The following is an 11,973-nucleotide window of genomic DNA, read 5'->3' as shown; positions in this document are numbered from 1 at the left end:
CGGGGCGAGGCGGGGTGGTAGTGATGGATGAGGGCGCCAGGGAGCCCCAGGGCCGGGCCATCGCTCAGCGAGCATCCCGATAGTATTGCAGTGCAGCGTCGGTGCATACCGGAAGTGCAAAGCATACTGGAAGTTCAAAGCATACCGGAAGTGCAACTTATATCGGAAGTGAAGCACGTACTTCAAGTGCAGGTCATACCGGCGTTGCAACTTTACGAGTGCAACTTACACCGGAAGTTGCACCTCTGCTACCGGAAGTGCATACGGAGTTCCGCGGTGGCGACAGGTGGTGCACCGGGCGGTGCTCGTGGAGGAGGAGGGCGAGCTGGTGAGCTGGTGCAGGTGTGCAGCGCCGCGGAGGCCCGATGCTGTGACGGGGAGCCCCCGCTCGCGCGCCCCGCCGTCCCCCGCGCGACTCCCTCCCAGTGGGGCGGACGGACAGTCCCGTGGCCTTCCATCCATCAGCCAGCCCTGGCCAGAGGCCCTGGGCCCCGGTGGCCCAGTGGGGGCCCGACCCACCACCAGGACGCCGCCAGTGACGTGCTGTTGTCCGACGCGCAATATCGCGGGCCAAACCACGTGTTGGCCGAGAGGCTGCGGCAGGTCCGGCTGCATACAGTGTCTGTGGTCCGTGGTATCAATAAGGCTTTCTCAAGGGTTTTCTTCACTTCCCCGCCATCGTTCGAAATCACAATGCGTCTCTCACAGGATTTTCTACATCTATCGAAATTATGAAAAAGGGGAGGGGGAGGAGGAAACGCAAAAATAATAAGTTGTCAGAGCAAAACAAAAAAAGAGTCTATTGAGCTCTTGAAAAATCATGTTTTATTTTAAATTATTTTTTGTTGCTTTATGTTCACTATTGGGATGGGCTGGCGTCCTACTGATGAACAAACAAGGGACATAATTTGCGAGCGCTGAGACTACTCCAGCCGGCGCAGACCCCGGCGCCCCCGGCTGCTGACCTGGCCGCCCCTGCACACTGGCGTTGCACGCCGCCCCCGCGCCGCCCCCGGGCGTGCAGCCCCCCCCCTCCCGGACCGCCCCCGCACCTACTGTTCTTTGGACAGCAGAGCGAGAGGGCGCGCGCGACCGACGCAGAGGGAGAGAGCGGGAAGAGTTTTTCAGATTTTTGTTTGAAAGCGTGTCGAGGGCGGTGTGCTCATTGCCGCCGCGCCACTCCACCGCGACAGTCGTGTCGTACTGCTTCGTGCTCAAGGAGGGCCGGACGCTTGCAGCAGCAGCAGCAGCAGAAGGAGGGGGTTGGGGCGCACGGTGCATGTCGTCGAGTGGAGCCAATAGCAGTGCTGCTCTCTAGTGGCTGCGCCTTGAAACCACCGCCGAGGGCGAAGAGGGTGTTCGCTCTGAGGGGCAGTGTCATTCATGGTGCTGCTGCTACTGCTGCTTTTTCGCTTTTTCGCTTTTGCGACGCGAATGATAATAATAATTCGCATGTTGGCCTCAAATGCGGCACTTACTCAATGATCGCATTGGAGCGCCGCCCGCCGCGAAGGGGTGCAGAGAAAAGCTGCGCAGCGCAGCGGCAGCAGCGTGAAAGGCAAGAGACGTTTCATTCACACTAACTTGCTCACAAATCAAGCTGAAAAGTACACCACGCCTCTCCGGTACGGCTCTGGTGTGGTGCGCGGGGCTGCCGTTGTCCTCACTACACGCCTCTATCTCATTTGTAGAGCGCCAGCTCCCCTCCCCTCCGCCTCGCGCTGCGTTTTCTATCGCATTCAATTCATTCGTGTTTACAGCGCTCGCGTTAATGCTTTTTATCCTCGGTATAATTCAGCCCAGCCCAGTCGCTGTCGCTACTTTTCACTTTTTATTTTATTTATTTATCTTTTTTCGCGTGGGGGCGCTCGCGCGCGCCTTCTGTACGAACGGCTATAACTTAGCGTATATACATTTCTCTCGATGCAGCTCTCTCGCACTCTCTCTCTGGCGTCGCCGCCTGTGAGTTGCCTCCCTCCCTCTCCGTTCATCTCATTTGACTCTGGCACTAACGCTGCTCTCTGCAGCGCTTTCGTCTGAATGTCCTACCCCACCTATGTCGCTTGTTTGTCACTCTGTTTGACCGCGTCGCGTTGGCGGTTGGAGGACTTTCCAATCGTCGGTGTTTTCCAGTCTGCCGGGGGAGAGATGGTCGGCGTGGGCGGGGCTGTCCCTGGCGCCAGGGGCGGTGGGTGAAGGGGCGCTTAGGTGCTGTGTGAGAAGTCGGCGGACGGCCGAGCAGTCAGTCAAGTCACATCACTCCACAAGATCAGATCGGTCGGTACGTGCTAGCGTCGAGCAGATTGTAGTTTTTACAATCGTGTGTCGTGTGGAACGGGTGATTCAGAGAAGACGCAGGTGCGGGCGGACTTCAGTGCACAGTGCAGTCCAGTCCAGTCAAAGCAGTCCACGAGATCTGATCGGTAAGGGCAAAGGCGAAGCAGCTGAAGGTTTCTGGAAATCACGGTGTAAACGTGTACGTGTGTGAGTGTGCGCGCGTAGGGGGAGGGGAGAAGTTCGGAAAACCGCAACAGGATCGGTACCTCTGAACGAACGGTACTGAATTCAACTACCGGCACTTTTTCCGTACATTTTTCGTACCTGCAGCTTCATTCACATGGCCTTATGAGAAAGAGGGTACGGAAAAGAAGAACAATGAGCACGTTAATTAATTAAACGATTATTCTCGTCTAGGTAACCGTGTTTTTTTTAGAAGTGTGTGTGAGTGTGTGTGCATGTGTGTGCGTGCGTGCGTATTTGTTTTCCGTTCAACTTGTATCTTTAGAGCTATGTCTTTTTTGCGCACACTTTCGTGCATCTGATATGCATTTAAGTACAATCCAATTTGTGTTCAAAACTGTTTAAAGTTAGTAAGAAAACCTTCTCTTTTTCCAGAGTCTGTTGGCGTCTAACTTCTGTCCCCAGTCGCCATGGCCGATCAGCTCGCCGGTCAGTGCGCGGTCTGCAACAAGACCTTTTCGAAGGATCATACGGTCTCACACATGAGGGTGCATAGTGGTGATATGCCGTTCGAGTGTACTGTGTGTAGCAAGAAATTCAAGACCAAACCTATCTTCAGCCTACATCTCCGTACCCACACCGGAGAGAAACCGTTTGAGTGTACTGTGTGCAAAAAGACGTTTTCGCAATGGGGCCATCTACAAATACACCACCGGATCCACAGAGGAGAGAAGCCGTTTGAGTGTACTGTGTGCGACAAGAAGTATTTTACTGGTCAAGGTCTGCGTACTCATCTCCGAACCCATACAGGAGAGAAACCATTCGAGTGTGCTGTTTGCAACAAGACGTTTTCGGATGGTAGAAATTTACGTTCACATCTCCTAAGAAACCATATAGGGGACAAACCTTTCAAGGGTACTTGTTCTGACCAGAAATTTGCCATGAAAGAACGTCTAAGTGAACGTGTGCGAACCCGCCACACAGATGATACGAAATCTCAGTGTGGAGTTTGTGGTAAGAGGGTCAACAAGCACTTCCTAACTGTTCACATGAGGACTCATAGTGGAGAAATGCCTTTTGAGTGCAGTTTCTGCAATAAACGATTTAGTCAAAAAAACAATATGCGAACACACTTACGTATGCACACTGGAGAAAAACCTTTTGAGTGCACTGTGTGCAATGTGAAATTTCGCCACACAACTTGCTTGCGGAAACATCTCCGAGATCATACAGGTGACAAGTCCGTGGAGGTTGCTACCTGCGCCGTGTGTAACAAGACATTTTCTAACAGTTCAACTTTACGTTCACATGTACTTGTGCAACATTCCGGAGAGAAACCCTTTGAATGTACTGTGTGCCACAAACGTTTCGGAAGACCTGATTATCTACGCAATCACCTCTTTGTTCACACAGGAGAGAAGCCTTATGAGTGCCCTGTGTGCAAGAAGACTTTTAAGGGACATCTGGAAATTCACATGCGCACCCACACAGGAGAAAAACCATACGAGTGTACCGTGTGCGGTAAGAAATGCTCTCAAAAGTCACATTTAACCGTGCATCTCCGCACCCACACAGGAGAGAAACCCTTCGAGTGTACCGTGTGCAGCAAGAAGTTTAATTCGCCGCAGACTCTACGTTCTCATCTACGAACTCATATAAACCAGAAACCTTTTAAATGTGGCGAGTGCAACAAAATGTTCCGACATAAAAGCTCCCTACGTTCTCATCAGGTAACACACACAGGAGAGAGAGCTTTCAAGTGCCACATGTGCAATGCATCGTTCACGCTACGTCAAAGTCTTCGTGTTCATCTTCGCCTTCACACTGGAGAGAAGCCTCACAAGTGCGCTGTTTGCAACGACTCGTTTGTGCGAATCGATTATCTTCGTAACCATATCCGAAAAGCCCATACAAGAGAGGAGACAGAGAAGTCTTTTGACTGTTCAATGTGCGATAAGAGTTTTTGTGAAAGTAGGTCTCTGCGTAAGCATGTCCTTACTCACACTGGAGAGAAATTGTTTCGGTGCACTGTGTGCAACAGAAGGTTTTCGCAAAGTGAAAATCTGTACAAACATCTAAATAATCACATTCTCCAGTCTTCGAAGAGGACAATTGATTGAAATGTTAAATGTTAGTTTATTTATATTGCATTATTATGTTTCTGCACAACTTATAGATTTTAAACTCCAAAATTGGGTTGGTGCACGTTCTAGATTTCTTGATAGTTTCATAGCTTTTAGTTAAGTTTCATACCTCTTTAAATCCTAATTATAACTGCAAAACTTTTCAATTAAAATTGTTCGAAAGATTAATAAGACTTTGATCAAACACAAAATGTCAAGTGTTTACTTTTTTTGTCAAAATAAATGTACATAGAAACTTAAATTTTTGGGTTTGACACGATTCTTTTTATCTGCCGCACATACGATGAATACTGTGCGGAGGAGTCTGAATTATCTCCCGGTAGCATCACCCCTTCCTGAAAAAGCTGGCAGCTCTGTGTCCTACAGTGTCGACCTGAATATGTTGTACGGCAGAGATGAAGAGAGAGAGAGAGAGAGAGAGAGAGGGGGGCTATAGGGGCTATATATCGATTCATGAGGTTAATGATGGCAGCCGTGAGCCGTCACTCGACCTCGGACCGCAGGTCGTCCCCGTGCAACACAGCTTGTGGGGGGGGGGGGGAAGGGGGGAGTAGGGGTCGTGCAAAAAAACACGCTGCTGGAGCAGCTAAGCTAAACTCTCGCACTAATTCCGTCACCTACCCCCCCCCCCCCCCCCCCCCCCCCCCCCCCCCTCTCCCTTGTCTCCGTTCATCTAAAATGAACAAGGCTCGGGCGATAGACGCCGAAATGAAATGTCGATGTTTTGCAGAACGTGCGATTTGGTTGCGTTTGCATTCTGATGTCCGAGCGTCGAACACCGCGCTTTGTCAGCCTTAGCGACGGGGCGCGACGGGAACACAACGGACACTGCATGAGAGCAGCGCAGCGGCGCGGGGGTTATTTCTCTTCACGGTCCAGGCGTACTTGCAGGTGTATTACTTACAGCTACAGCAGCGAAGGCAGTGGTTGTCTCCTAATTACCTGTGACAGTGTTACCCCCCCCCCCCTCTTCCCCTCTTTGCAGTGACACTCATTCAGGTCCAAAGTGTGCAGGTGTTATAACAAAACCCACTTAAATCGCGTCAACGATGTGTCATTTTTAGACAGTACCCCAAAGCCTGTCTCGACCAGAAGGAAAAGTCTCCTCCCCTCCTTCTTCCTAAATGTAGCACAGGGCGCGCTTCACAGCGGCGGCGACGGCCGTGGGTGTTCGGCAGACCACGCGCCACCACGCCACGGAGCTGTACGAAAACCTCCTCGTGGCCTGGTCGGGGGGACTGTCTCTTTCTTAGCCCTGTGGGCTAACTTTTTCCTCCATGCGAATGCATATTCTAGATGTGGTCTTCAACTTTGGTCAAATTCGAGAGTCACGTGTTAATTTCGATTCCTTTTCGGGGGCGCCCCGCTGCAGTCGCGGCCACTTCCTCTCCTTCCCATGTTTGTCGCTTGTTGTTCACGCTGTTTGGCCGTCATGGACGGGGTACTTTCCTATCGTCGTTGAGACGGTGTTTTCCAGTCCGGCCGGAGAGGGGCGGGCGGCCGGCACGGGCAGGGCGGGGCTGCACCCTGGAGCCGGCCGGCGGGCGCGGGGCGTAAAGGGGCGCTTGAGTGCTGTGTGAGAGGTCGGCGGAGTGCAGTCAGCCAGTCCAGTCAGATCAGAGCAGTCCACGAGATCAGATCGGTAAGGGCAGGGGCCGAGCAGCTGTAGAGTTTTCTTTAAACCACAATGTGAACGTCGTGTGCGTATGCCGTGCGCGTTTGTTTGTACGTCTGTGTGTGTGTGTGTGTGTGTGTGTGTGTGTGTGTGTGCGTGTGTAAGTGTGCTAACGTTTGAGTGCGTGTGTGTGCGTGTGTGCCTGGGCGCATCTGTTTTCCGATCCACTCGTACCTTTACAGAGCAAGGTCTTTTTTATTTTGCGCACACTCCTTACTTTTGTGCATGCTCGTTGGCAGATTTAAACATTTAAAGTACAAACCAATTTCTGTGCAAAATTGTACAAAAGTTAGTAAGAAAACCTTCTCTTTTTCCCAGAGTCTGCTGTTGGCGTCTAATTTCTGTCACCAGTCGCCATGGCCGGTCAGTGTGCGGTCTGCAACAAGACCTTTTCGAAGGATCATACGGTCTCACACATGAGGGTGCATAGTGGTGATATGCCGTTCGAGTGCACTGTATGCAGCAAGAAATTCAAGACCAAATCCAAATTTAGCTTACATCTCCGTACTCACACAGGAGAGAAACCATTCGAGTGTGCTGTTTGCAACAAGACCTTTTCGGATGGTGGTGGTTTACGTTCACATCTCCGAAGAACCCATACAGGAGACAAACCTTTCAATAAGGGTACTTGTTCTGACCAGAAATTTGCGATCAAAGGACGTGTGCGAACCTGCCACACAGATGATACGAAATCTCAGTGTGGAGTTTGTGGTAAGAGGATCTCCAAGTACTTCCTAACTGTTCACATTAGGACACATAGTGGAGAAATGCCTTTTGAGTGCAGTTTCTGCAATAAACGATTTAGTCAAAAAACTAATATGCGAACGCACCTACGTGTACACACTGAAGAAAGACCTTTTGAGTGCACGGTGTGCAATGTTAAATTTCGCCACACATCTGGCTTGCGGAAACATCTCCGAGATCATACAGGCGACCTGGAGGTTGCTACCTGCGCCGTGTGCAACAAGACATTTGCTGACAGCTCTACTCTACGTTCACATGTCCTTGTGAAACATACAGAAGAAAAACTCTTTGAATGTACTGTGTGCCACAAACGTTTTGGAAGGCCTGACTATCTGCGTCTTCATCTCCGTGTCCATACAGGAGAGAAGCCTTTTGAGTGTCCCGTGTGTAAGAAAACGTTTGCCGCGAGGTACTCTCTGCGTTCACACATACTAACACACACAGGAGAAAAACCCTATGAGTGTAATGTGTGCGGCAAGAAGTTGACCCAATCCTCTCACCTGCGTGTGCATCTCCGCACCCATACTGGCGAGAAACCTTTCGAGTGTACCGTGTGCAGCAAGAAGTTTAATTCGCCGCAGTCTCTACGTTTTCATCTTCGAATTCATACAAACGAGAAACGTTTCAAGTGTGGTGAGTGCAACAAAATGTTCCGACATGAAGGCTCCCTACGTTCTCATCAGGTAACACACACAGGAGAGAAAGCTTTCAAGTGCCACATGTGCAATACATCGTTCACGCTACGTCAAAGTCTTCGTGTTCATCTCCGCCTTCACACTGGAGAGAAGCCTCACAAGTGCGCTGTTTGCAACGAATCGTTTGTGCGAATCGATTATCTTCGTAACCATATCAAAAAAGCCCATACAGGAGAGAAGACAGAGAGGTCTATTGGCTGTTCTATATGCAATAAGACTTTTTGTGATGGTGCTTCTCTGCGTAAGCATGTCCGAACGCACACTGGAGAGAAACCGTTCAGGTGCACCGTGTGCAACCAAAGGTTTTCGCAAAGTGGAAATTTGTACACACATCTAAAAAATCATATTTCTCGGTCTTTGAAAAAGACCAATGATTGAAGCGGTAGTTAATTAATATGAATTAATATAATTATATCATTATTACAATATGTCGCTGCAAAACTTATTAATTTATAACTCCAATACGTATTGGTGCACGTTTTGCACTGTCCTTTATAATTGTGTTGCTAAAGTTAAGTTCCATTTCCCTTTTAATTCCTAATGACATGTGAGTTAAAGTTGTTATGATTTTAAGTTTGTTTGAAGAATAATAAGATGTCACGAACTATATAATTTTTTCATCAAAAGAAATGTACATAAACTTAAATGTTAAATATATATATAATGTCCTTCAAATGCGCTCTGAATACTGTGCTCTGATTCTGATTTCCCTTTCGATGCATCATTAAGTCTTTTACAGGGTCTTCAGTTTGAAACTAGCCTGTCCTAGAGGAGCTGGCTGCTCTGTTGGACGTCCAGTAGCGTTGACACCACAATGCGACGCACCACAATGTTCCTCGCGTTAGATGACATCGGAAACTTGTCGCACACTTTTTGGCGTGTGAACGCCATTTGTACACAGAGGGAAAAGTGTGTGAATTTCAAGGGAAAATTCACATATTTACTCCTCTCTGTGTAGGAATGGGCATTTTCACACCTAAAAGTGTGCGACAGACCGCGCGCGCAGGTCGCCCTCCTCGGCCGGGCCGTGGGCCTGGCGCTGCTGGAGCGGTGCGCCGGGTGGCCTACGCCGCCGATGACAGGCTGAGGGGCTCCGCGCTGCTCGCTCTGCTGAGCCAGCCAGCCAGCGGTGCAGATGCACCCAGAAAACCGCATCTTTGGAGGAAAGAAATTTTATTTCCTGTAACAATAATTTCATTCCAGTAATTAAAATCACTTCTTTTTTGTTCGAGTACCGAAATTTTTAATTTAAGAGCCCAAAAGTCTGTAAAATTATCAGACAGTTTGGCTCATCTGAAGAAAAGTTTTCTTTCCTGCAACGAAAATGGTATTGGTAAGCAGAAAGATGCGGTTTTCTCAGTGCGCAGCTCCTTCGGCGTGAACGAGGACCGGGATTATCATAGGCCTTGCCTTATCAACCTGCGCTAAATTATTCTATGAGTATATGAAACCAATCGGCGTGGCCGAGTGTGGCCTTCGCGAGAACATCGGCTGTAAGAATAGCAGACGACGGACGCGGATTGGAGGTGGCGCTTCTGAAGCCCCTCAAACGGCTGCCCCTTCTCCCTGGAAGGTGAGAATTTCATTACCCAGCTGCGTACTAGCCACCCTCGTCTGCAGCCCCCCCCCCCCCCACCCCCCTCGAGGCCCCCACGGGCATGTGTAGCTCGCCTTTGAGTCTTTGCCGCCGAATTGTTCAGCGTGTACAGAGTGAACAGAGAGAGAGGGGGGAGGAGGGAGGAGGGAGTGGACACGGCAAAAGGTTGACGCCGGGCAAGAGTCTCCTGCAAATGCTTTCATATACGTACTTTAGCTCGCGCGACCGCAGAGGAGTTGCTGCGGACGGCTGCAGAGAGTATATATGACACATTCTTAAATGCGGCCGGCACGACGAGGCCCTGCGGTGGTGGTGCTACCCCCCGCGCTGAGGATTGTGGAGGGGGGGGAGGCAGCCGAGGTCTCCAGGAATTCGTAAAAGAATTGTGTGGAGTAGTAGTAGTCGTAGCAGTGGCAGCACGCGTCGCGGATGGGGCTCCAGAGTGTGTGCCGCTCCCGCCGCGAGTACTAATCTCCCTGATGACGGCACGCCCACGCCTCGCCGCTCCTCGCCCATCGCTTTTGTCAGCGCCGTATTGTCGCGCCACACCCCGCCGCGCCCCGCCGCGCCCCGCCGCGCCCCGCCGCGCCCCGCCGCGCCCCGCAGCGCCCCGCCGCGCCCCGCCCACGGTACGCCACTCTCGGTATTGTCGTGGATTCGGATTGCGATTGGGATTGGTGTCTGGCCGGATTGGTCCTCCCCCGCCCGGCCCCCGCCCTCCTCCTCTCCGGAGTAGCAAGCATTTCGAGCCGACTGGCGCCGCCCGCCGCGCTTTCTTTGTCATTGGCTGGGTTTCGCTTGCTGTCGGTCCGTCCGTCTGTTTATACCGTTTTGTTCTGTGTTTTTCCAACTCGTCCGCTGGCGAAGGCAGGGTATTGAGAGAGGGCAGGGGCCGGTCGACGCGGCAGTGACCGAGGTCAGGAGGAGGTCTGTGAGAGTGATGGGGAAAACTGACCCGCGGACTTTCTCTATAACGTGACGGAAGGAAAGAATATTACTATATTTTATTAGCCTATGGCGTTTATCGCGTTTATTCTAAAACTGACTTAGAACTTCCCTACGCTTGGAGCGGACCGTAGAGTATTGCGCACCGGTGGGGTAAAGTTCGTACAAGACAGAGAGAGAGAAAATGGGGAGGGGTGGGGGAGGGGGCACCTCAATGACTGATTATCGGCCAGCTCTAGTCATTAATATTGCCGCCCGGACAAACAAGAACAGAAGTCCTGGCAGGGCGCTCCGCGAGGAAGCTTCACTAAGGGCAGGTTCAGTGTCTCGCAGAGACATCGCGAGGCGACAGTGACAGGAACAGGGGTTCGAAATCCTGCAGGTTCTGACCTCTCGACTTTCTATTTTGTTCCATCTCTCTCTCTCTCTTTTTTCCCGTCTCGCTTTCACTGAGCTGAGCGGCGGACGCGGCTCGCGGAGGGAAAAATTTTAAAAGAGAGAAACGCAAAGAGGAAAATGAGCCAGTTGTCGCAGTGGGACTCTGATCTTGGGCGGCCCTGGCCAGTCCGACCGATCCCAGCAGGCCACCCCGGGCAGCGCCGAGCGGGGCGGCGGTGGCGTCCGGGGCGCCGGGAGGGGCGCGCGACGGCGGCCTCGGGACGGCTCGGCGACGCGAACGTGACCCCGCCGACCGACCGGGGAAACGCTTCTGTTTTCCGCCGCGCCGGTGCAAACGGTGAGTGAAAGAGGAGAGAGAGAGGCCAGAATAATGAATACAGAGAAAAGAATCGGGGGACGCGAAGTAAAATAGTAAAAAGAAATAAGACGAGCGGAATGGAATAATAAGCCTTGTCATTACTGAAAAGAAATGCTCGGGGGACACGCCACGCAACACACTGAAACAATGGGCGCGACCGAGAGCGGGCGATGAGGGAAAAATGGAAGGGATCGGAGGGGCGCGCCGGTGGCGCACAGCGGCAAGAGGTGGCCCCGGGCCATTCGGGGGCCCCCGAGAGAGAGAGAGAGAGAGAGAGAGAGAGAGAGAGAGAGAGAGAGAAGACAATGTGAATTATCGCCCCCTCCCCTGCGCGCCCTCCATCCCCCTGCAGTGCGTCTCATACGTCAACAATACGGGCGCATTGAAACAATGAAGAGTAGTGAAAGTGATGATTGTTGCGGAGGGGAGAGTGATTGTGGCCGACAATGCGAGGCCCTCTCGTGGACACCCTGGCGGTTTCTGTCGCAGCCCTCATGCATCCGCACTCTGGAGAGATTGTAGAGTGGCGGATGACGGGCACGGGTCGACGCGTTTGGCATATCGACTGCGCCATAACCCTCCTACAAACGATACTTTTAAATACTTTTTAATCTCCCAATCGTAAGAGCAGCGATGAAAATTTATTTTCCCACAGCGTGACCCTGCCTGATGCTGGCGCAGGGGTCCGCCCCCGTCGCAGGGCCGCTTCAAGGTGGGCTCCCCCAACAGCTACGCGAACGAGTCGAGAGTCGAATGCTCATTTTCCCCGCATAATGCTGTTTACACTGGCCCTGCCCTCTCTCTCTCTCTCTCTCTCTCTCTCTCTCTCTCTCTCTCTCTCTCTCTCTCCCTCTCCCTCCCTGAATTAGCCCCTTGACGGCCTTCCAATCAGAGCCCGCCCCCCATGCCCCCATTCCGTCGCCGATAGGCAGTTCGAGACGGGACGACGGGGAGAA

At 51.8% G+C, this 11,973-nt stretch overlaps 1 protein-coding gene across 2 annotated transcripts in view; it reads left to right on the top strand.

Annotated features, from left to right (window-relative positions):
• The window catches only part of LOC113204439 (zinc finger protein 180-like), a 118,308-nt gene extending 109,904 nt beyond the window's left edge, over positions 1-8,404 (top strand). Inside the window, exon 4 of one of the 2 annotated variants that reach the window (XM_052269329.1) lies at positions 6,598-8,404. In XM_052269329.1, coding sequence (XP_052125289.1) covers positions 6,636-8,096 — 1,461 coding nt within the window. In that variant the 5' untranslated portion in view covers positions 6,598-6,635 and the 3' untranslated portion in view covers positions 8,097-8,404. Of the gene's footprint in view, positions 1-2,895; positions 5,033-6,597 lie in introns of those variants that run through there. The other variant, XM_052269328.1, reaches the window with a different exon arrangement.
• Positions 8,405-11,973: the final 3,569 nt, after the last annotated feature.

Source organism: Frankliniella occidentalis, unplaced genomic scaffold, assembly GCF_000697945.3.
Source record: "Frankliniella occidentalis isolate FOCC.00 unplaced genomic scaffold, Focc_3.1 Scaffold89, whole genome shotgun sequence".
Lineage (NCBI taxonomy): Eukaryota > Metazoa > Arthropoda > Insecta > Thysanoptera > Thripidae > Frankliniella > Frankliniella occidentalis.
Note: the sequence above shows the minus strand (reverse complement) of the source record. Positions and strands in the feature narration are given on the sequence as shown.